Source organism: Aricia agestis, chromosome 19 (genome assembly GCF_905147365.1).
Source record: "Aricia agestis chromosome 19, ilAriAges1.1, whole genome shotgun sequence".
NCBI classification, from domain to species: Eukaryota; Metazoa; Arthropoda; class Insecta; order Lepidoptera; family Lycaenidae; genus Aricia; species Aricia agestis.
Window position 1 is genome coordinate 3,890,424 of NC_056424.1, and position 26,470 is coordinate 3,916,893.

At 38.6% G+C, this 26,470-nt stretch overlaps 3 protein-coding genes across 7 annotated transcripts in view; 1 reads left to right on the forward strand and 2 right to left on the reverse strand.

Moving 5' to 3' along the window:
• Positions 1–467: 467 nt before the first annotated feature.
• Positions 468–3,752, reverse strand: LOC121736448 (juvenile hormone esterase-like). Its single transcript, XM_042127644.1, has 3 exons — positions 3,561–3,752; positions 2,157–3,442; positions 468–651 (listed from the first exon to the last, which is right to left on the reverse strand). The coding sequence occupies exons 1-3, from the start codon at positions 3,729–3,731 to the stop codon at positions 504–506; spliced, it is 1,605 nt and encodes a 534-aa protein (XP_041983578.1). The 5' UTR covers positions 3,732–3,752; the 3' UTR covers positions 468–503.
• A 2,830-nt stretch (positions 3,753–6,582) lies between these two features.
• Positions 6,583–9,195, forward strand: LOC121736449 (PR domain zinc finger protein 5-like). The gene has a single exon (XM_042127645.1). The coding sequence runs from the start codon at positions 6,770–6,772 to the stop codon at positions 7,307–7,309; it is 540 nt and encodes a 179-aa protein (XP_041983579.1). The 5' UTR covers positions 6,583–6,769; the 3' UTR covers positions 7,310–9,195.
• Positions 9,196–24,941: 15,746 nt separating this feature from the next.
• LOC121736886 (translational regulator orb2) overlaps positions 24,942–26,470 on the reverse strand; it is a 71,794-nt gene continuing 70,265 nt past the window's right edge. For all 5 annotated transcript variants that reach the window (XM_042128376.1, XM_042128375.1, XM_042128374.1 and 2 more), the window contains 2 exons: positions 26,004–26,108; positions 24,942–25,757 (listed from right to left, as the gene is read on the reverse strand). In XM_042128376.1, coding sequence (XP_041984310.1) covers positions 25,641–25,757; positions 26,004–26,108 — 222 coding nt within the window. In that variant the 3' untranslated portion in view covers positions 24,942–25,640. The remainder of the gene's footprint in view (positions 25,758–26,003; positions 26,109–26,470) is intronic.

Genomic DNA, 26,470 nt, shown 5'->3' on the forward strand with positions numbered 1-26,470 from the left:
CTTAATAACTATAAGTGAAATGTTTTATCGTAATTATTATTACCATAGTCTTGGCAAAGCGCAACCGTGCCACCAATATTGCGTCATGATTTTTTCAACGTTTGTGCCTTAATTAATTTAAATGGTGTCTTTTAAAAAAATATTTACAGCCGAACATAGAAACTCCCACTTTTTTAAGTCGGTTAAAATACATTTTCGATAGTTGCGCACAAATTGTGTACCTATAGTTATTTAATAATAAGTAATTATTTAAATTTTAATAAAGAAAGACACAATATTTGCTAGAATGCAAGTTTTGTAGATCTAAGTATAAACTGTGCCTTTTATGCGTAAGATGTTTTTTAATAAATTACTTATTATAGACCAAACATATTTTTCTCTAATCACCCCCCATCTTAATCCCAGATTATGAAAAAAATACCAATTATACTTTAGAAAATAATTTACTAATCTAAATTTTTATTTATAAATAGAAATAAATTAATTTCCCGCCAATTTTAGTGTCAATCTACGCCATATTTGTAGAAGAGGAGGCGCCAGAAGTTGGCGCGGTCAGGCGTGAGCGGGGCGACGTACTGCGGCTCCAGGTCTATGGCCAGGTGGTAGGGGTACGGCAGCCACTCCCCGTTGCTCGTGTCTGGGGTTGGAGAGCTGGAATTTTACATGATTAAGTACTATCAGATAAGTTGATTCATATGCAGTTCTTCTTCTTCTTCTTTTATTTACGGCAAACCATCGCTTTTTGCGACATTCTGCCAGTGTCATAGGCAGTTGGCGGCCTAGGTTTTTTGGTTGCAATACGTCAAACACAGCCGTCAAATCACGACTAATATTGAATTGACGTATCCCAACTGACGTAGGTCTGTTGCCAATGAATTAATTTCTTCGATAGTACATTTAAAATTCTGAAAGCAAATTCCTTTACACAAAAGTAAAGATAGTCATTTCGTGGATGACAGACACTCTGCGCTCTGTGAGGCTCTATAACTTCCTACTTCTAACTATACTGTAGTCGGCGAAACATGGCGGTAGCGGTCATTGACTCCCTGTCAAAAACTTGTCATCTTCTATATAAACCACGATTTTTTTTTATGAAAGAAGGGGGCAAACGTGAAAACGGGTCACCTGATGGAAAGCAACTTCCGTCGCCCATGGACACTAGCAGCATCAGAAGAGCTGCAGGTGCGTTGCCGGCCTTTTAAGAGGGAATAGGGTAATAGGGGAGGGTAGGGATGGGAAGAGAAGGGAATAGGGGAGGATAGGGAAGGGAATTGGGCCTCCGGTAAACTCACTCACTCGGCGAAACACAGCGCAAGCGCTGTTTCACGCCGGTTTTCTGTGAGAACGTGGTATTTCTCCGGTCGAGCCGGCCCATTCGTGCCGAAGCATGGCTCTCCCATTCAATCGTGGGTTTGTATAGAAAATGACAAGTTTTTGACTGGGAGTCAATGACCACTACCGCCATGTTTCGCCGAGTACTGTATATTCGAAAGCAAATTCCTTTACACAAAAGTAAAGATAGTAATTTCGTGGATGACAGAAAATCTGCGCTCTGTCAGACTCTATAACATCCTACTTCTAACTATAACTTCCTACTTGTCTCTTTCAGTGCTGCCCTAGTAGACAAGTGGCAAGCGATTATCGTAAACGCTAACAAAATGTACCTATGCGATTTGACATAAGTCTTCGCTTCGCTAGCGAATACTAATGTCAAATCCTATACATTTTGTGGCGTTGGCGTTGGCGTTTACGATAATCGCTTGCCGCTTGTCTAGGCCCTCAGGTCGGTCTATACTAGAAAATAAAGTCTAACATAATACAGGCTGTAATGTAACAAAACTAAGTGATAATACTGTAGGGTTTGTAAATGTCTCATATAATGAGCTCACTGTGAAAGAAGTAGCGCTGAAAGAGCAAATATTTTTTGTGATTTGTATGCGCGTCATGAATTTTTCCATACGAAGGTGAAAAAAAAGTTACTTTCAGCGATGCTACTTTCAATGCGAACTCTAGATAGGGAAACCCATACGTACACACCCTTATGCATTATCATTTGTTACACCCTGTAGGTATATCTACGCTGAGAGAATACTTATCAGTTCTAAGTAAGATTAAAATATTAATTTATGTAAGTAAAAGTATTGTTTTGAACTTACCCGAATTTAGCGAAATTGGTCCACATCGTAGTCATGAAGGTGATCATTCGCGCGTCATTCTCATCTAAAGGCAGGCTCAATCTTTCCAGCTCGAAAATGTAGTACAGCTCGTCTCTATTCGCTGTTGCTGCTAGACTGCTGTTGGTCAACATTCTGCCCAAATTCCTGGTACCAACGTAACTGAAGACGTAAGTGAACATGTCGGTCTTCGAGCTATTAGAATATAGTTCAGTGAACAAGGACATGGGACCGACGTAGGAGAAATCAGTGCTTAGATTGATCAATCCTCCAATGACAATTTCTTCGTCTGTTGTGTTACTGAAATACGTGTCTACGATCAGCTCCCTAAAGTCTTCCTTCTCGTCTTCAGGTATAATGAGGTTCCTATGGTCGATAGCAGAGTAATCCCCGTTCTGAATCCTGAATATTTGGCTCGTGATGGTGTTGTAGTCTAGTATAGCCGTCAGCCCTTCAACAATGTTAAGCCCCGTCAGTATCGGAACCGGGTTGAACGATTTGGTCTTTTTAGATATTATGTTGTAGGGAGTGTCGGTTAGAAACGGCTCCTCGTCCTTGAAAACCTTTTCCTTACTCGGTAGGAACACAGATTTTGCGTTCATTTGTTTCTCAATCGCTTCCTCTATTTTGTTGATCGATGTCTCAGAGTATACATTCAATAACTCGTACGGGTCTAGAGTGTTCAGGCTCAGAGATTTCGCGACCTGACTTGCTGTATTCAGGGGGCTTCTATCAAAAGATTCCGTGCCAAAGGGTGATCCGCTCTCTGATATGACTCTATGGAAGAGCCCTCTGGTAGAATTCGAGAGGGTCAAGTATATAGCGGCTAGACCACCGCTGCCTTGCCCGAACACGGTCACATTTTCAGGGTCACCGTTGAAATACGCAATGTTATCTTGAATCCATCTGAGTGCTGCCCTTATGTCCTTCAATCCAGCGTTTCCCGGTGCCTCTGGAATGCCCAAATTGAGGAACCCGTACGCGTTGAGTCTGTAATTGAGAGTGACGACCACTACTCCATGGGTGATGAGATACTCTGGGCCGTAGAATATGGGGGAACCGGAGCCTATGCCGAACTCTCCGCCGTGGATGTAGACCATGACCGGGAGAGTGGAGTTGAGGAAGGATGGGGTGAATACGTTGAGGACCAAGCAGTCCTCCGTGTCACTCGGAGCCGCTAGAGGATCGTGGGTGGGGAACTGCGGGCATACAACTGTAGCAGTGTCGGCTTTGTATATCCCGGAAAATGGAGGGACCGGGGTAGGTGCCTGAAAACATATTTATATATTTAGTTGGTTGTCAAAAACACATTCCTCGCAAGTCGCAACACATTTCTGGTGGAAACGCAGCCTAAGGGAAGTAGAAGTTGAATAACAGTGCACTTACCCGAAACTTAACAGGGGTTGCATATCGGATCCCCAAGAATTTGTAACACAGGCCGTTGTCTGCTAAACTACCCTCATATTTGCCAAACTTTGTATTCACCACTTTCGACTGTTCCTCGCAAACAACAAAGGTAAATAGCAGCACACAAATCAGCTGACGAATCACAGCCATTGTTCAAGGAAAACAGCGTAGAGGTTTTTTTACGAGCTGTTTATATACTAACAATTAAGCAATCGAAATAAATAAGAATTGAAAACATGAATCATATCTTTTATCTCAATTATGTAACAATGTTACATTTGTGTGGTGATATGTAAGGTAATATTGATAACATTGATTTAATAACTTAATTTACTTCGATAGTTTAATATGGGCCAATAGAAAATAGATAACGATAGAACCTAGCCAGCACGTCCGGTCATTATATTTACGTACTTAGGCTGGTATAAAATAAATAGTCAGTACTCAAGATGCATCTCGATCTCAAGACGCGGTTTGGCTCTATCTTATCTATTAAGTACCCTTAGGTACATTTACGACCCTCCTGAAAATCTAGGTACCTAATTGTAATTACTAATAGACAATAGTACTATTAATTAGGCCTTTCCATGGCCAAACATTGTCATTGAACGATTTGCAAGTAGGTATCAACTCGGGGTACCTATGCCAAAGAGCAATATGGAGCGCAGTACGCGCAGTCCACAAATTACGGGAGGTGTTTTTTTTTAATTTTCTGACCGTCCCTCCCCCTGAGATTTCTCCCTCCCCCACCCCTCAATCTCACGTGAGATTATTTTAAATGTGGGTTCAGTAGGTAGATGTGACGACCTCTGTGGCTCAGTTTGTGGACATGTTGGTAGCATATCAAGCCGTGGGTCGCGGGTTCGAATCCCGCCGACGGAACAAAAACTTTTCAAAAGTTCCTGAGCCATGGATGTGTACTAAATATATATATTTTTATTGAAAGGTTCACAAACTGGCTGTATCACTAAAACAATTTTATAAAAAAATGCAGTATGTTTAATGTTAGTAGAACTGAGTGTACAACCTTCTACAGTGAACACAGCATGCGATATAAATTAATGTTCTTACAAAAAATTTAAGTATCATACAATAAAATTATTAAATATTTATGTATAGACTATAGTATAAAAGTATTTAATATTATATTTCTATTGTCTGGTACCCGTAACACAAGTCCTTCAGGTACTTAGTACGGGGCCAGACTGACGTGGTGTGAAGCGTCCATAGATATTTTTTTTTATGAAATAAGGGGGCAAACGAGCAAACGGGTCACCTGATGGAAAGCAACTTCCGTCGCCCATGGACACTCGCAGCATCAGAAGAGCTGCAAGTGCGTTGCCGGCCTTTTAAGAGGGAATAGGGTAATAGGGGAGGGTAGGGAAGGGAAGGGAAGGGAATAGTTGAGGGTAGGGAAGGGAATAGGGTAGGGGTTAGGGGATTGGGCCTCCGGTAAACTCACTCACTCGGCGAAACACAGCGCAAGCGCTGTTTCACGCCGGTTTTCTGTGAGAACGTGGTATTTATCCGGTCGAGCCGGCCCATTCGTGCCGAAGCATGGCTCTCCCACGTATAATATTATATTTAAGTATAATATGCTATTTAATATTAAGTATAACGTCAAAATATGAATTAAATTAAAAATTATTTTCTTTCGAACGAATTAGTGAATGATCATTGTATTACGATTAAGTCTTAGCATACGTACAATCTGGATGAAATGGACCAAAATAGTACTTTTTTTGTAACAACGAGAAAATAAATCATGTGAGATTTAATAAAAGGTGGCGTGACGAGCTGCTGGAAGCATACCAGCAAGGCTGGCCAGCGGTGGCGCAGGAGCGAGAACAATAATTATGGAAGTCCCCGCCCCATGGGGGAGGCCTCTGTGCAGCAGTGGGAGAGTACATAATATTATAGGCATTAGTTTTGGGGGACAGGCAAGGGCGTCGCCAGCCGATGGCGCAGGGGGGGGGGAGGGGGGTGGGCAAGTTTACTTTACCTACTACAATTCATACTTTTCTCATTCTCTTTATATGAGAAAAGTAGGTATGAATTGTAGGTAGGTAAAGTCGACAGCACATGAAGCTTTTCACTTTTACTATAATATAATCTATTACCAGATTTGAATATTATAGTGGTCGTTGTTTGCATTATATTTAATTTTGGCAACTTTTTTAGAATCTCTAGGGGGGGCAGCTGCCCCTCCCTGCCCCCCCTGGCGACGCCCTTGGGGACAGGGGTTCTTAAATTTATTCACGCGGCAGATAAAATATATTGAGGTACCTAATAAAAATAGATTACGTGAATTGAATTGATGAAAAATGATTTAAGTACAGGGTAAGCAGCAACCACGCAGCAACGCACACTATCAAAGGTTTGTTCACACTAGTTCACAGTTTACACTATCATGCGTTTTGTACCTACGATATTTTGTTTGCCACTGGTATGGCCACTGCCCTGTGAAAGAGTGCTGTTGTGTTTTAGTATTAATTATTATTTTCATAAAATAGTGTTAACTGGGTTTTTAATGTGTAATATTGGTAGACTATTAACCATTAGATATTTGTTATCGTGCACAAGTGTAGGCAAATGCTGCAACTTCCAGAAACGTCCTTTTTAGCGTTCCCTTCAAAACTGCGTCGAAAGTTTTAGTAAAGCGTCTACCACTTTACTGACTGTTTCGACTTTTACTTAGACTTTGACTAAACTTTTGACTTAACGATAATATAGTAAAACTTGAGTAAAACGATGATGATAAAATATAATAAATTATAATTACCCTTGTATGTGGCAAAATACACTGCTGGTGTCAGTGCCAAAAGCCAAAAAAAATAATAATAACTGGAATGATTTTTGTTATTGTCTGTCTGTATGGGCAACGCTCCCTTTGCCTGTCCCGACCGGGACTTATTAACAAAAAAAAAAAAAAATGTCTGTGCTTTTTGAAATTTGACTTTTGACGTTTCTCAAATCTTATTTTTTGGTACCTACAAAAGAAACTTGAAGAAAACAGTTTTATTTTGGAAATTCCTACAGTTTTTAAATTTATAAATTATCAAAAGTAAATTAACGCACAAAAATAGAAGTTATACATAAAACAAACACTTTTTTATTTCAAAAGTGACTTGTTGCTTACGTGTAAACTGTGCACAACATTGGTGAATAATATTTATAACGATACAATCATGAATAAAAAAACTAGGACAGGACCTAGAATTCGCCTCACAAGAGCTGCAAACCGAGACATAAAGATCGAGGAGCCCGCAGACGAAAGAAATTACATTTATACCTGTCAGTATTGTCGAGTGAAATTCACACAAAACAGTCAATTCTTTCGCCATATGATTTCGAATCATCAGAGTCTGAGGCGTAAAGCGACGTTCGAGTGCAACGATTGTCAGGTCGTTTTCAACAAGAAAAGTAATCTGGACCAGCACTGCCAAACGAACCACCAGGCGAAGAGTAAGTCCAAATGCGACTCGTGTTCTATTACGTTCAAATCGCGCTACTGCCTGCGACGACACCTCGAGCTGAAGAAGCTTCTGGCTGAGAACTCCTGCCGACAGTGTCAAAAGAAGTTCGCACTGAAATATCAGCTGGAGAAACATGTACTCAACAAGCATACTTCCAAAGCCATGACCCACGAATGCGATCATTGCTCCTTAAAGTTTAGGGCCAAAAGATCCTTGCTGACTCATCTGAAGCGTATACACAATAGGTTATGATGAAGCCGAGAAGAATCTGCATAACTTTTAGTATAACATTTTGGTTTTTCACAAATCAAATATATACTTACTTTGTTAATTTAGTTTATTATTTATGGGCTAATTTAGGATTTAGAGAGTCTAGACTAGAGGTCAAGTGTGATAATAACAAATATTTTGCTGAATAGCAATAAATTGAAGGAGCAGCAAAAATAAAAGTAAACAAATAAAACTTAGTTGTGATAGAGGCATAAATATTTACTTTCCTACTTAACTAAATTAAAGAACACAATGTGTTGAAAAGATCTTCTTGCTGGCATTTTTTATGAAATTTTCTGTATTACATACCCTTTTTATTGGTCAAACCAATAATAAAATTACCGTACTTGATGTATTATAGATGTGTTTATATTTTAGATTCTCAATATGTAAGTTTTGTTATGAGGTAGTTTTACTGCTAGATAACTTATTTAAATACTAAGACATAATTAACAATATTACCAGATTTAAATGCTACTAGGATATGATTTTTTTTGGAGTTGCGTAATGAATTTAATTTCCCAAAATGTTTGTTATTTTTTCTAACGTAATTCCAACCACTAACCACTCCATTCTAAAGGATTGTATTTTAACATAAATTCTAATCTGATAATATCAGATTACATTTATGCTTCGTGGGAATGCCAGACACAATATATGTATATTCAATTGTTATGCGGCCGCTTGGGGCTTGATGGGTTAAATTCATCAAGATAGAACTCTAGAATTTAGAATATCTGGTAGAAAACGTAATGTTTAATTCTGATGATTTCAGCAGAGGCATTATTTTAACAGGGTGGACAAATATTACATTATTTATATGTCCTAAGATAAATTTGGTCCAAATTCACCAATGTCAGTTAGTGTTCTCATAATACTGTCTTCTGCCTACTCTTTCTTTAATACAAATAATTTATGAGAAAATGTCATGATATTAAGTCAGCAATAAACTTAAACAGGCATTGGTGAAATTGGCGCCTTAAGTTTTTTCAGAGGCGTAGCTACTGCCGTACCAATTATACAGATTACAGGGACCCAACATGCATATTATTACCCTTTCTGAGGGTCACCAAACAAATTTTTAAAATGGGCCTTATCTAGCCACGCTATGCTTCTGGGTTTGTCAAAGTACAAGGCAGTATACAGTATATTATTACATGTTCAATAAGGTCCAATACAAGACAACAATAATACTTTTAAAGTGTATCATAAATCATAATGCATACATAGGCATTGCTTACAGCCCCAATTATGTTACTGGTAAAAATGTTTGTAGACATTTGATGTAGTTATTCCAGCGTGGTTGTGTTATCACCTAACAGTCTACAGATATTTAGTCAGGGTTGCCTTTGTTACCATTTATTTGAAGTATTATAACAATAGGGTATGTGGATTGGATTATGAAGTGTATTATTTTGTATGTTTAACATTTTAAGTATTCATCACTAATTCTTGTATAGCAGCTGAAATCCTGCAAATGGATGTGATAATTAGGAGAGGTATGAAGCAATAAAAATGAGAATGAAATCATACTATAAACTATTGTAATATTATATACTCAGTAGGGACATATACTAAAATTGTAATAAGTATATTAAACTCCCTTTCAATGAATATTGTTTTAAAAGTAAGCAATAATACCAAGTAAGTACTTCAAAGTTATAAAAGTCCTATGAAAAGATTGCACATTTAAAAGAAACAATTACTTTGGTGGTTTTAAATTATTAGTAAGATTTAGATCAAATAAATTGAAATGAAGTATAATTCCCATAAAGTATAAATATGATCCTCACATTTTATTGTAGAAAATGCTTCACTATAGTAAATTATTTTCGTAAGTATAAATAAACTTAAAATACTGTATAAAATGTAGTTGTTTTTATTTTCAAATGACTAGGTAATATTCTATTTAATGCCAATCTAATAAAATTATAAGTTATTATTTTGTTTATTGCCAGTACTTTTTAATGAGCTAAGAGGATATGCCTATAATAGGGTCTAGGGATGATGACAAGGTCAAAGATTAGCGAATTTTGTTAATAAAATAAAGAAATCACGGTGAAAAGTAAGTGTTCCCAAAATTACAGCTCGACAGCATTTTTATTTTTTTTGTTATGCGCCTTCAAAGTTAGATAATCAAGTCGATTTTTTTTTCAATTAAATTTCTTAATATTTGTATACCAATCGATAACTTATGCAATTAAAAACAACTTTTGTTATGAAACCACTTTCATAAACGCAATATTTGATATACCTATCGAACAAAGTTGTCTCCCGATGCATACAAACTACGAAAGAGTGACGTCAGTCTTTCGTAGCACTTTGTATGGAGCATTTCGGGCAGGTCTATTTTATGAGATGTTTGAATTGTCATATCTTGGTGAATTTTTAAGCTATCAGTCATTCTTTCAGCGATGTTTCTATTTTTTAAGGGTCTTTCAATTACCAATAAGAAAAAAAATTAGTCATCTATTATTTTCTGTTAGAGCTCCATTAAAAAAATGATTTAAATCCTCTTGCTCTCTCTTCATGGCCCTGGTTGGTTGCTGGTCATTATTTTGTTTTTGTTCATGTTCAGTCCCACCTTTTCACTTTCTAGGACAAGTTTTGTGATCATTTCTTCCAAGTCTCTAGGTGTTACTGCCAGTATAACTAGGTCGTCTGCAAAGTGTGGTTAAGGTATGTTTCGTTTATCTGTATCCCTTTTTGTGCCCAGATTATTTGGCTGAAAATGTCCTGGAGCACGGCTATAAAAAGCCTTGGTGACAGTAGGTCACACTGTCTTACTCCACGCTCTATTCTAAAGGGTTCACCAATGCTTTCGAGTTTTATTCTGCTTGTACAGTTTTTGTATATGTTTCTTAATATGTTTATATATTTGGTGTTTATGTTTAATGTCTTCAGTGCTTTCCAAATATGCTAATAATTAATTTCCGTGGTTGATGGTATCGAAGGCTTTGCTGTACTTGATAAACGCCATGTAGATGTCTGTTGTATTCTTTAAATTTTTGAATAATTTGTTCAATTCTGTATATTATCTATCTATGGTGCTACATCCCGAAAGAAAGCCCGCCTGCTCTATATATGTAGGCTTCCACAAAATACTAACATGATTTTTTCTATTGCTATAACACTACAAATAATAAAAACTAAACATCTCACTTTGTAGTGATAATGATTATTATCAATATATTTTTATGAAGTCACTAGCCTATAGGTCAGTTAACTAAAGCTGGCATGATCAACACATTTACACGTAAAGTCTGCCCGTCTCTCTCTCTCTCTCTCTTATGAGCGTGAAGGGGACAGTTATTGTTTTTCTTTTGCTACTGTTTATAAATACAGCGTGATGTTAAAAGTCAGTCACAACTCACATGTGATTGGCGCGCGGCCAGCGTTCGGAACCGCACGATAATTATCATACACATATGATAATTTTGTGCTTACTACGTATGATGTATGATAACATATTATTATAATACGCAGATTGTACGATAATTTTTATCATTCAGATGCAAACATATATATTTTTAAACATAATGTATAGTGAAATTGCATAAGTGTCAGTAATGTGAATGTGCTGGCTTTAGTTAACTGACCTATACTCTAATGCAGACTTGTAAAGTGTTCTTGGTCATACACACATGCCATTACAATGTTTTTATCCTACCATTTTGGCATTGTAAAATGTAGAAAATTATACATTAAAATATTAATTTTCAAGTTACTAGAATTAATTTAAATACTCGGTACATAATTGTATTTCATTATTTTTACTTGTAATAATTACATCACATTACAATATTTACAAGAGATGAAGCTCTATTTTTGAGACAGCAAGTTCGCAACATTCCAGTTCTAACACTGGGGGAGTAATTTTCAACATGATTTCACAACTCCCTTTCTAGGGTTCCGTACCCAAAGGGTGAAAACAGAACCCTATTACTAACGGCCGTTCCCAATATTTGATCTATCTCTGGTTTTGCCCTACTAGAGATAGGAATAGCTCACAATTGACATAAAATATATGTCTCTAATGTCTAATGTGAGCTATTCCTATCTCTTGTAGGGCAAAACCAGAGATAGATCAAATATTGGGAACGACCGTTAGTCTTTGATGTCTGTCCTTCTGTCCATACGTCTGTCTGTCTCCAGGCTGTAACTCAAGAACGCCTATAGCTAGACTTCTGAAATTTGGTCAGATTGTGTATTTCTATTGCCGCTATAACAACAAATACTGAAAATAAATATTTAAGGGGGGCTCCCATACAACAAACGTGATTTTTTCGGCCTTTTTTGCTCTATATCAATAATGGCAACAGGTAGGTACTTGAATTTTTCACAAAGTCTTAAATTATATGTGTACTTTAATATTTAATTATAATATCAAAATAAAATAAAAATTTAAGGGGGCTCCCATACAAAAACACTATTTTTGGCCTATTTTTCCTCTATATCGGTCCAACTCACACTTGGCCGATTATTTATATATGTCGTAGGATGATTTGATAAATCCGTGTTTTCGCGAAATCCCTAGAATTTTCGCGAAAATTCGATTTATCAAATCATGCTACGACATCGTAGGATGATTTGATAAATCGAATTTTCGCGAAAATTCTAGGGATTTCGCGAAAACACGGATTTATCAAATCATCCTACGACATATACATTTTGTAAAAATGATTTATGAGGTAAAAGAACTTAAGCAATGATAAATCTACTTTAACCTCAAGTGCAAACTTTATCCACAGGGACAGGATGTCTGTGTTTCTCGCGAATGTGTCGTGTGACATGATCGCGCCTTTTAAATTTCTGATTGCAAATAGGACAATTTATATGCTCCATTAGGTGCTGAGATTTAATGTGCCTCAGCATGTGGTCTCGTCGTTTGAACGACGTGTTGCAGTGAGGGCAGAGGTGTCTCTCTGACAACAGATGAGTCCTCTCGTGCACTTCAAATTCACTCAAAGTACTACACTTAAATGTACAGGTTCTACAAGTATAAGTACACGGCTCGGTATGTTTTGTCCTGACGTGCTTCGCGAGAACATCATAGCGAATACATTCCTCACTACACACGGGGCACTGGTGGGACTTATCGTCCGAGTGGACGCTGTTCACGTGCCTCTTCAGGTGATCCTGCCGCCTAAACGTTCCTGGACACATACCGCAGGGGTATCTAGGGCTGGGACCCTGGTCCGAGAGAGCCTCCAAATCTTTGCATCCCTCTTCGTGACGGTTCAAGTTGCCTTCGTTGATGAAATACATGTTGCAACCGATGCAACTTATGGCCTGATCAGTTGTCCTGGTTGATCTTCGAGCCCAAGGATACGGTCTGGAGTAAATTAACTCCGCCCGCTCGTCGAACACTGCTCAACCAGGGTTATTATGTCGACTCAGCCGACCATGTTATTTTGCAACAATATTTTAAACGATACGGTTTGCCTGTTAAATAAACTAATATTTTTTATAAATTTAAATCGAATTTAACTTTTCTAAACAAGAGCGAAATAATTACAAACAAAATCTCTGAATTTTGACATGCCACTTTAGACAGTTGACAAGTTAACACTTTTTTTTTCTTATAATGGCACTTCGGCTGTAGGTAACCAATTAACCATGGCCAGTGTCGAGTATATGTCGGGAAAACAAGTTTTTTTATTGTACCTACAATTTTTTCTATATCGACGCCCCCACCGAATAATCAGACAATGTGCTATTGTGGGGTTTTTACTGTTATGCGATTTTTGGCATCTAGAAGTCAAAATACATCATGTAAATTTTTTTCACAATTTTTCTGTGGATATTTACAAAGATATAAAAAAGTATGTGTTTATTCCATAACAATACTTATAATTGTATTTTACACCAAAAACTGGGCAATAGTCTATTGCGAAAAAATATGTCAAAACGATTTGCCGATAAACGGCTATTGCATGATTATTCGGGTAAATACATTGCTATCTACTGCACACTTCCAATTCTGCACATCTCACTTTCACACTCCTTCCACTCAGGTAGCCGCTGATCACCCGCCTCAGGTTCCCCAGACACCTAATTTCAGCTAACCGAACCTTTGCAGCTGGCCACCAAGCATTGTCGACGGCCCCTTCTGTGTCCAGCGATACCACAGACAGAGACAGAGTGACAGATATCATCTCCGAGTGACACATCATACCTTTCCCACCCAGGGTATTACCTCGAGCACTCCTTTCTACCCAAAGCTGGAGTGTGTGTGTATATCAGAGATGATATCAGCTCTCGCCGCCTCAGCAATCTTGAGGTCATGGACCTATCAAACTTATGGCTCCGCATAGATTGCGACGACCACCCTCGCGTCTATGCGTGCCTATATAGGTCCCATAGTGGTGACCCCGAGACGGACCGACTCTTGGAGCACCTGCAAGCTGCTTCAGATTTTGTGCAGCAGCAGATCCCATCCGCAGAGATCATAATACTTGGCGACTTTAATGCCCACCACGCCGACTGGCTCAATTCCAGTAAAACTGATCATGCGGGGAGATCTGTCTGCAACTTTGCCCTTGCGAACGACTTGACACAACTGGTTACTACGCCTACGCGAATCCCAGATGTGGATGGTCAGAATCCTTCCTTGTTGGACCTCCTACTGACTTCAAATCCTGACGGCTACCTAATATCCGTAACCGCACCACCAAGTGGTGCGGTTACGGATATTAGGATTCATCGGATCATTGCCTTGTTAGGAGTTCTGTGCCACTTACGACGATGTTAAGACAGCGCGCTGTTAAATACCGTCGTGTGTGGCACTACAAGTCAGCAGACTGGGATGGGATGCGGACGTTTTTTGCATCCTATCCTTGGGGGCACGTGTGCTTCTCGCCGGATGATCCCGACAACACTGCCAACTCTATTGCCGATGTGGTGTTGCAGGGGATGGAACTTTTCATTCCGACCTCTGTAGTGCCAACTGGCGGCAGATTTCGTCCCTGGTTTGGTTCATCCCCCAAAAAAGCTTCTCGCCGGAAGCAGGAGGCTTACCAATCCTGGGCCAACGCAGTGTCTGCTCGGGATTTAAATACCAGCACATATTATAAAAAGGAGTACAACCTTGCCTCTAGGTCCCTCAAGAAAGAGATTACTCGGGCAAAGCAACAGCACGTCAATAGAATTGGCAAGAGACTTGAGTGCCTCCCCTTGGGAACCCGCGCATTCTGGTCTCTGGCCAAAGCTATTGAAGGAAATTTCTGCAAGCCTACCCTACCATCCCTACACGTAGGAAATGGATCGTTGGCCCAGGACGCAAAGGACAAAGCCGATCTTCTGGGCAAGCTCTTTGCGTCAAACTCGACCCTGGATGACGGGGGGCAGAAACCGCCGACCATACCGCGATGCACGAGCATCATGTCGGATATTCGGTTTCATCAGTGCTCAGTGCGAAAAGCCCTCTGTTCCCTTGATATCCAAAAGTCGAGTGGGCCTGACGGAATCCCGCCTATTGTGTTGAAAAAGTGTGCTCCAGAGTTGGCTCCGGTCTTGATGCGTCTTTTTCGGCTCTCCTATTCCAATGGCATCGTCCCGGCTTCCTGGAAGACAGCCTTCGATCCCCAAAAAGGTGACCGCTCAAATCCTTCCAACTACAGACCAATCGCTATAACCTCTCTCTTCTCGAAGATAATGGAATCCATTATCAATAGCCAGCTTCTTCGATACTTGGACGGCCAGGGATTGCTAAGCGACAAACAATACGGGTTCCGTAAGGGTCGCTCGGCTGGTGATCTCTTGGCATACCTGACTCATCGTTGGGCTCAGGCACAGACATGCCCGCTGGCCCGTGCCCGCAGCCTGCCCGCGAGATCGCATTTTTCCCCACGCGGGCACGGGCAAGTCTGTACATGAATGGTCGCGACGGGCGGCCCGTCGTCATTCGCGCCTTGGAGAGCGACTGGAGTGCACTTAAAATATTATTTTAAAACATATTATTGTAAACAATACAAACACTAAACTTAGGAATGAAGGCACGGACGTAAAAAAAGTACGGACGTAACCTTCTCTAATCACGAGTGAAGCCTAGTTATGGCCGCCCGTGTAGGACGTGTGCGTGATATGAGGGTTGCCATATAAATCATAAATTTGTAAAATTTCCCTACTTTTTTTTTGTAAACTCAGACAAGTTAAATGTTATTTTTTATACTTAAACATATTTTTATGTTTTTTCGCTTCAGAAATATAAGCGGTTGTTAAAGATGTTATAATGAAAATATTATTTTTATGACACTATAGATAGAAAAAAAACACATATTACGTACATAGAAGTATATTATTTTCATAACATTATTAGTAATAATGATAATGTACAAACATTTACAATAATAAAATTATTACTAGCTATTTGACCGAGCTTTGCTCGGTATTCGATAAAACACGAATAAAATTACATTTTCTAAAAATAATTCCTAGCTAGACAGGAATGAAAATAGAAACCTATATAAGAAACCTGTATACGAAAAGATATAAGATACTTAAGTCCCGTAACCCGTTTCATCAAACAATCAAGACGTAATGTTAAATAAATAATGGCTTGTTAAATCAGTTAACGGCCTGTTAGAGCTATCGAGAGTTCTACCATGCGCTAACGTCAAATCAAATCACCTAACATGGTGTTAAATTTATTCCTGGTCTAGAGGTCCATTCAATATTTTCATTCCTACTAGGTCTCAATGACGCTCGGGTGACTACACCAATAGCACCTTCCCTCCCCTACTACTGAAGGAAATCTAAGACAACAATTTTATCTATGGACGCTTCACACCACGTCAGTCTGACCCCGTGCTAAGTACCTGAAGGACTTGTGTTACGGGTACCAGACAACGGAAATATATTTTAATACTGTAATATAATTACTATATGTACATATATTTAAGATTTTTATTATATGATACACATATTTAATACACACCCATGACCCTGGAACTTTGAAAACTTTTTGTTCCGTCGGCAGGATTCGAACCCGCGACCCCCGGCTTGAGCCACCGACAGCCCACCCACTGAGCCACAGAGGTCGTCAAACTACAATTATATCCACTTTTGTAAATTAATAGGGGTGTAAACTATTTTTAGGAAATATATTTATTTTACAGATGTACCATCAAGGAAGTTGATTCCTATGCAATTGACAGACGAATTTATATATTATTTGGTCGAATACTTATGTCAATTCAATGTTAATTGTGATCTGTCGGCTGGGTTTGACGTAACGCAACCAAACTACTTATGTCCCCGATTTGCATAGGAATCAACTTCTCTGATAGTACATAAGTATTTTGTTACACCTAAAAATATGTATAAAAAATAAATACACTCTTATTTCAATTAAAAAAATCACTTATTAAATATTATAAAGTTATTAAGTAAAATATGTCCATTTTCGGTAATTCTATAATACAAACTCTCAAAAAAACAATAATTTGTATTAGATTTCGTTTACTGTCTACACCCCTATTATTGTATTCCTGCCTAATTACTGGTCAATAGTATGCTAAATACTTACATGACACTAATAAAAGTCAATAAAATTAATTATTTGATTATTTAAAAATAATTTAAAATTTTCCCCGGTTTGGGGAAAATTTCCCAACTTTGTTATGGACATTACTGACCTGTTGAAGTTGAATTAATATTTACATTATTTTATCAAAATACTTTAAAAATATGTTATCTTACCTATGAAATATTATTCCTTGATGTTTTTTTTGTAAGGTTGTATTGTTCTTGCACCATTTTACAACACAAGATGGCATATTTATTTTTATTTATGAATGACAAAGACGTGTCACTGCGATGCAGTCTAATTGCGTAATGGCGGTACGATCGGCTTATTACAATGCGAGTGTTTGTGCAAGATGTGTACATATGATTGCCTGGGCTTATTAAGGGTGCTTCACTCATTTCTTAATGGCGATCCGTCCGTACTTTTTTTACGTCCGTGAATGAAGGCACAAAACAATTTTGACATTCGTTTATTTCCATTTACCAGTCGTATCCTTGTTTGACATGAACACCGATCTACGTAATGCCGCTAATACAGCGAACTTATTGAAAAATCCAAAGAAATCAATGCCGATGCTGATCTATCATTTGTTACAAAGAAGATTGAGTCCATGGCCGTGTTCGTCCGCGTATTTTTGGACAAACCTTTTATTGCGCATGTCCAAAAGATGTCATGGCAACGCCATAACAAGTTGCTGGTCAAGTCGTAAACAACGTCTGAATTATTTATTCATTATTAAAATAATAAAAGCTAAACATAAATACATAAGCCTAAATTATTATTGTCTAACAGCCGCACAAATAATTTATTTAACACTATGATAGTGTTTGATTATTTTATTTTGGAAAATATGGATATGGATCACTTGGAAAATTTAAAAAATTTAATTGTTTTTTTTATGAAATAAGAGGGCAAACGAGCAAACGGGTCACCTGATGGAAAGCAACTTCCGTCACCCATGGACACTCGTAGCATCAGAAGAGATGCAGGTGCGTTGCCGGCCTTTTAAGAGGGAATAGGGTAACAGGGGAGGGTAGGGATGGGAAGGGAAGGGAATAGGGGAAGGTGGAGAAGGTGGGGAAGGTAGGGAAGGGAATAGGGAAAGGAATAGGTAGGGGATTGGGCCTCCGGTAAACTCACTCACTCGGTGAAACACAGCGCAAGCGCTGTTTCACGCAGGTTTTCTGTGAGAGCGTGGTATTTCTCCGGCCGAGCCGGCCCATTCGTGCCAAAGCATGGCTCTCCCACTGGTTTGTTCATTGCAACGCCACCAACAAATTGCAATTGGGTTAAATGTCAAGTCGTAAACAGTTGTCGTTGCCATGGCATGACATGATTTGGACATGCGCAATAACTAGGTTTTGCAGCGAATGCGCTAAAAATTACACCGACGAACACGGCCCATGAGTCCACGACCGAGCTGCAGCCCTCTATCTATTCGACTGACTTGGCACTTCGACTGACGCGGGCAGCCCGGTAGTGAATTCCCCGCTGGCTGAAGTAAGCCAGCAGGCAGCGGGCGGAAGCGGCGCGGCACGTGACTATTTATCGATTGATATGGATAGGCCCCGAAAAGCGAGCGGCACGCGGCGTACTAGACGGCTTATCCATATAAATCTTTTTACCTGAATTCCAAAAAGGAGGAGGTAATATGTTCGACTCAAGTTCGGCTGTAGATATATATTTTTTTACACTTACATTGTCACGCGTCGCACCGCCGCCACACCGCTCCCGCCCCTCTGCCCGCTGGTTTCGAGACTTCAGCCTTAGGCTGCGCTTCCACCAGAGATGTGTTGTGACGAATGTATTTTTGTGAACCAATAGAATCACTTCATTGGCGTGAGCTTGCCATGCTATTGGATCTTAAAAACACATTTCTCGCAACACATCTCTGGTGGAAACGCAGCCTTAGGTTTCCAGAACCAAAGGGTATAAACGGGATCCTATTTCTAAGACTTTACCGCGGCAGTCAGAGGTACCACACTTGTTTTTCTTTTCTTTTTGTATATAACTAGAGTAATAAAAGAAATCAAGTAACGTGGGAACGTAGGTCGGTAGCCGTAGATCTCGTAGACTGCAGCCCCTCTACGACGTAGCGCTACGAGCTACGAACGTAACCGCGCTACGCTGATGGTTTATTTCTTGCAGACTTATCTTATTGAGTCATCATAGTGTTATCAGACATCCATATTTTCTATTATTTTCTATTTAGAACGTAAATGAGCAAACTGATTGCCTGATTGAAAACCATTACCGGCACCCACACTCGAGCTGCGTCGGAAGATTCGCAAATAGCAAGGAGCCATAAAAAGAGAATACGCCCCAAATACACATACAATGTTTTTTTCTTTATTTTTGTGCATCTGGCATTTTATCGAAATTGGCCAGTGTTGGTGTGCTACCGAATTTTTTCGGAAATCTTACTTTTTGTAGAACTAAATATAATACTTGTGATAAATTTTACTGTTTTCTAATGCGTCATAACATTATTAGATAGTAATATTATGAGAGACTTTGTTCTATATTCTGCAACTCTACATAATTACTTCTAAAGTTAACTAAAATAAATTCAAATATTACTTAAATAAGATACTTATCGAAATTCTAGTACTTAGAATAATTATACTGTGTATATCACCTGAAACCTTCATACAATTATCATCTACATAGATAAATAGGGTTCAAAATAAAACAATCATATAAAGTTTTAATATTGGACTAATATTTAGTAAAATACCATATTATAATAATAAAATTCATATAAAAATCCAAGTATTTCATGTTTTAAACAATACCTACTGCAGCCTGTCGGGGCGAGCGGATGAAACACTCAAAACAAAATGGTGGACTCGCATCTGACAGGTCTACTCACGCCTGGCACTCCCCCGACACGCCACACATAACTCTAAGATAATACTATTCAAACAACTTAAAAATAAAAATAATGTTCACTCTTTATAAATGAAAACCGCTACGATAATAGTGTAATTTAGTGTTCACATAAATATAAATATATAAAACAGTATTGCATCACCTCCACTCGGAAGTCCAAAGCACTAGTGTATCCGAACGTTATTCGAAATTTGTAAACACAACAGACCTCCTTCTAAATTTAAACTCGTTTGTTTTTTAATTTTCAATAATTAAAAAGCAAACGAACGAATTGCCGTCCGAAAGGAATCGATCTATCCGATTAGCGAGCTAGCAAAGTTTTCTCGGATAAAATTCGTCGTAGCTTAGTCGAAAGTGCTCTAAGTGGTAAAATACAGAAAACGTGGGATGGCATGTTGTATCACATCTTTCAAACGCATGGGCGGGATACACCGGAGAGGACACGAAAATATACAATCAGTAAAGCTCAGAATGTAGAAATTTCAAATCTACGTTTAATTTATTGTTATATTACAATCTCTTTTACTATTTTATTTCAAACGTTTAAATATACATAAATATACTTATTTTAATGTTTATGGCCAATGTGCTTAGATTCGGCGAAGCTTACAAATCTAGAATGCATCAATGAGTGATTTTTAAACTCTCGAATACTGAAACGATCGATATTTAAAATAAACTATGCTAATGCGATACGATAACTACAGATAAAATAAAAAATAAAAACTTACAAAAATGGTAAAAAATAAATAAATAGGAGTAACATCAAAAATACATCAAAACAAACAGGATTTGTAAACTATATCAAAAAAGGAATACAAAAATTAAAAAAGCCACATTTTCTCCGGGAATTAAGTAAAATAGGAGTAGTGCGGGGCCGCGGCCGAACCGCCTGTCTTTTTGGTCACCTCTTTGGGACGTTCTTTGGTCAGTTTAATAGGGAGAAAACATAGCTCAAAATGTACTTACAAAAATAGAATCTGTGACAACACACTTTAAAAAAAGATTCGATATTCGCACAAATAAAAAAAAATATATAAAAAGTTTAAAACTAATTGCACTATCCCAAAACGCAATCTACGAGTGAAAACGCAGCAAAGTTTCAAATTCATTTTAATAATTCCACAATAGTCTAAAATAATTGCATTTCAAATTAATAGGGACGACCAAAAGCGAAACATAGTAAGTCAAAAATTCGAGAAATAATTTCATTCTTAAAATAATATGTAAATAATTATAAATAACTACTAGTTTTAAAATCTCATGGTTCTTGCATTTTTTAGATTTTTTAATAATATGTAAAACGAAAAGTTTTCAAGTTTTAAATACATGAGATAGTTTTTTGAAAATCATACCACAATATTATTATTATCTCCTAATATAACATTATATCATTTATTTGTAAAAAAATAAAAATTTTTTGCTAGCTTATAATCAGCTGGAATAAAAAAAAAAAAACAGGAACCAATCGATTTTAAATTACAACACATTCGATGCTAACACAAATAAAACCTTAAACAAAACCGAATCACTGAACATCATTGAAAACAGATTTGGGAGAAAATATGTGATATTACTAGCAACATTTCAACAAAACCATCCATTGTTTAGATAATTATATAACAAGAGAAACAACTATCTATAAAAATATATAAATCTAATTTCAAATTATAATTAAATCCGACTCCACGATGGATTGTTTTAAAATGACGACACACTCGAAGGCAGAACTTTTTGTTGTATTTGTTAATCAAGAAGTCAATTTAAAAAATCGTGACGTCAAACGATGACAGAGTCGGGTTTTGAAAAATTTGTAAAAAAATATCTTTATTCACCGTTCTAAGAGTTCGGTGCGAGGATTGAACTGTCGCCGCGGCGCACTGCGATACTGGTAACTTGTGATGTTAGGTCACTGTACGTCGTCAACGGACACGGTCCTTCGAGCCAGGACGGACCGGCCGATATCGGACGTACGGCCGACGCCAGTGCAAGCCCCGCGACGCATATGGATTAAAGTTTACTTTAATTCGATAAACTGTGATAATTTATAAAAATATAGACGCAAACGACAGTGCAAGAAATATTTACAAAAACAATATTGTCTAGCAACATTATAGGGTATTAGGTACTATTTTCATTACATTACAATCAACTAGGTTAGGTAATAATGAATTGCGCTACTTTTCGCTATTTTATAATAATAATAATGTTTATAATTTCACTATTACACCTAATTACGATTTTAATCGCGCGGTGGCGGAGCAATCGATTCGGTCGGACTCCGGGCCACCGCAGCGCGCGGATGCCGAACGGAACGAACGATTTCGCCACTCGTGCAGAGGGTGAAGGACCCGGCCGACGAGACACCCGCGAGAACGACAACGGTTCGAATCAAAGTCAGCTACGATTATAAAAAAAGTACAAATTTTTTACGTTCAAAAATTTTTTATAAACACACAATATGCCCCCCGCACTGAACATCGTGATATGCGTAATTACCGTCTAAAATAAAAGGAAACAACTACCGCTAGAAACGAACAACGTACAACGAGAACAAACGGCCAAGGTGGACCTTAAACGAGGACGAGCAAAACGACCTACACACTAACAAACTACGACCGGCCCCCGGCCGCGAAACGAAGCTAAACTAAAAACGACACCCCGAGGGTCAAAACAACTAAAAACTAAGTCTAAACCGCGAAGCCGCGGGGGCCACCGTCTCGAAGCAAAGCCAAGTAGAAGACAAGAGGGAGCCTCCCCGCTTCGACGACTCCGTGTTGGTACCCCGACAAACCGGACGCAGGCTGTCACCTCGTCGAGAGCTAGCACTAAACGCGCAAAGTAATTTCGCAACAGACGACATATCCCAGACACCTCGGCTTACCTAACATCAATAATTTCGACGACTCCTAGAGGACCGCGCCGGTCGCCCGCGCGCCCGCGTCGCGAGACGCGCGCCGCGCGTAAAGTAAAAAATTCACGTTCCAATTTTACATTACGATTGTTTTTTATAAAAATACAAAAATACAAAATGGGACAGTGCGACCATACACGTACTAACAAACGAACACTCCGTGCCGACTCTAAGGAGGGTAAGGGGGCACTTCGAAACGATTCATCGAAAAATATTGAGCAATATCATCCAAAATGCACACACATCGAAAACATCGGTGACTCTCGACGTTCGAAGTTTAAAAAGTGTTGTCACAAAAAATATAAATTATACAAAAAACAAAATGCACAATCATTTAATACGATCAGTAAATCGTGGGATGGTCCTTGAGATGAGCGAAGCATGGGAGAGAAGTTGCGTGTTCCGTGTCAGTGAGACGAAAGATAGAGCGAAGAGCGTGTTTCAAAATTGGCTAGGAAAATTTTCTAAGAGGAATTCTTTATTATCTATGTTCAAAACTATTTATATATTTACTACTAAGAGCTTCGTCGCACGTGTGTGCATTTCAAACTCCGAAAATCGCCGCGCCACTACGTAGAGCGTCCTCAGAATCATTATCTACAACTTAGAAAATCACTTTATCTTTATTAAATTTGACTACGCACTCTATATTACCGTAATAAGATCTGGGACGCTCTAGATAGTGGTGCGACGCGTCTACGTTATGGCAAATAATTTTCACTAAAATGCTCTAATTTATAAATTCTCTACTTAACGGTTAGAAAATTTAGCATACCGCCGGATCTCGTCCGTCGACCCCGCTAAACTATTTAAAAATAGATTTGAAAACTTCTAGAACGTCCGACGGAGGAGAGCCGACGGGGAACGACGAGACGCACGTCACTTGAGCCAATCCGTCGACACACGAGCACGAACAGACGAGTCCGGGTCATTCGAAACGAATCAAAAAATTTTTCAAAAATGCCAAAATTTTTTAGAGTACGGGAGGGGTACACCGATTCATTCGCACCGACAAGGCACTTTCGCCTACCAAAAAACACGACACGAAAAAACTTTTACAAAATCATGAAAAAAATATCAAAAATTCGCGCTAGTCTTTTTTCTACAGTCTATCATCCGTGGTCGGTCGGGATACGATGTCTGTATCCGAAGTTAATTAAGTACATACCAAAACATGTCTTCACCGATTTTAGGAATGGTGATACACCGCTACAACGACGCCCGTCCAATTTGCCAACGCGATCTTCCGATGACGATGTTTTATCATTAGTCGATACAGTTTTGGTCGAAGCCGATGTTTTCGAAGAAGCCGCGTTGGCAAATCGGCTGGCTCCCGAGTCTAGCGATCGTATACAAGACAATTTTAAAAACATTTCTCAAGTTTCAATAAAGTTATAATAATTATCGAAGAAATTCTATATACACTAGATATTTGGTTATATCTTACACGATCTAAACTACGATCTATTGCACTACCCCGGCGGATTCGAAAAATATTCATCAATATAATTATATTTATTCTAAGACAAAGGAAAAATTCAAATCTACAGCCAAATTGGTAACGTTTTATTTTGTACTAAGACAATCCATACCGCCTCCCGAGAAATGTCAAATATAGGAACATAACCATGTACAAAAAATAACATAGAAAATTATGAAAAAACGCTTAATATATCCGTATATTTGACTAAAGGAAACGAAATCGCAACGACTGCGTAACGCTACTCCCGTCGCATCAGCCGACACACAAAACTCGCGAGTTCACAGCAACAGTATCCAAAAACAACGAAAGGGTACTAGGAAATTCAATCTAGCTACACAGGTACTTATATATTTTAGAGAAATGTGTTTTCACTTATGTCTTATAATATCTTACTTAGTGAGCGGGCGCAAGCGACAGACAGAGTCGCAGTACGCCACTTAGCTTATCCAAAACTATCGGATACATTTTGCTTAAATCGAATTTCTCCTGCACGTGAGCTACTGTCCGAGTAGACTCCGGTATTGTCGTGCTCTAAAATTTAGCTGTCATGACTCATTTGTCGGTGCTTCTTGTTCTTATGTACGATATTGAAATTAACACAAAATTGGGAATGGACGCATTCTTCGTGAAAGAAGAACCATGCAAGATATTTTATAAGATCATCTACATAAAAAAAATAAGGGTAATGACAAAAAAGTATGCAAAACCACTGAACGTGAGTGTTTTACAATATTTGGAAGTGGAAAATACACACATAACAATGTGTTAAAATAATATTGTACAGAAGAACTTTATATTTGAACTCGGCATTAGATAAAAGTAATTGTAACAAGAGTCGAGCTCAATTTGTCGAAACACCATTACAATGTCTACAGAAGATGGTATTAACTATTCGCCAGTAATTTTTACCCGTTTGTTAGTTTCTAATACAGATTTCAACGACTGAGTCGACTTACTTTTTTTGAAATCTGCATTATAAAGTACATTTTGATTTAATATTCCATTATGTTCGCGTTATTTCTTCTATGTTGTCGGTATACGGTTGCATCTTTATCCTGGCATTAACCTGTAGTTCCTATTAGAAAGTGCACTTAAACTTCTCTTACAAATATTCTATTCAGCCTATGATGGGATGGATGGTATGAGCGATAGCTACAAGAACTGAGGTTTAGTAACAGGCGACTCAGATGTGAGTATATTGGCTCTATAAAATGGATTTTTTAACCTGAATCCAAAGAGCATGTAATAGCACTCTCGTTCATTGTTAATTGTCAAATTGTTACAAAATCAGATGTTAACATCCAATCATTAGCCAATATAGTCTCTGATATATCATCGAGTCCTGTCAAAATACCTTCAGCGCCCGAATATTCGAAGTTTAAAAATTCAAACTACCCGTATCGCGTAGTGCACTTTCAGTAGTCGGTGTTCGCCGGCGGTGGTGGTCGAGTGTCGGCGGTGGTCGGTGGTCGGTAGCGGCGGTCGGCGGCGGCCACTAACACCAGCGGAAGGGCACGGCGCGCGGCCGGTCGGCGCCCTCCTTCACCAGCGGCTTGTGGAACTCGCGCCCGGGCCGGGAGTGGATGGTCGCCCAGCAGTGCTCGCAATAATACTGAAATACGTGCATTGGTGATCGGTGAAACATTGGCCTTTGATTTGGTAACAAATTATCCCACTTGCATCAGTCAAAGTTAAAGTAACCCTGGGTTAAATATTATATTATGTTGTTTTTCTTGTTCCTCATATTTATGAAAAAAAGGGCGTGACATGTCAAAACAAGGTTTTAACATGTCATTTTAATAAATAGTTTATAAATTATAATATCTCACACTAAGTTTAGACTTAGGACAATACTCACCTGCAGACAAGTGACGTTGGCGCAGAAGAAGGGCGCGAATTTGGAGCCGCAGCGGGCGCCCGCGCACTCGTCGCACATCTGGTCGTCCAGCACGTATGGCTTTACCTATTTATAATAATAATAATAATTATAATATATATGGACGCTTCACACTACGTCAGTCTGGCCCCGTGCTAAGTGCCTGAAGGACTTGTGTTACGGGTACCAGACAACGGAAATATATTTAATAGTTTTATGCTAAGTGCTACCAAGTGGCAGAAACCACACAGTTTTTCATGACAAAGATTAGAGGTAAAGCCAAGTCGCATAAGAACATTCAGAGAACTACGCAGATTAAGCGATATAATATTACACTTATTTGAAGTAGGTAGCTCTTGAGTGTTGACTAGTTTCCAGCTGTATCAGAACTAGCTCTTTATCCTCATCTTTTTAATTTCAATACTCTGATGTGATTTTAGTATACATCT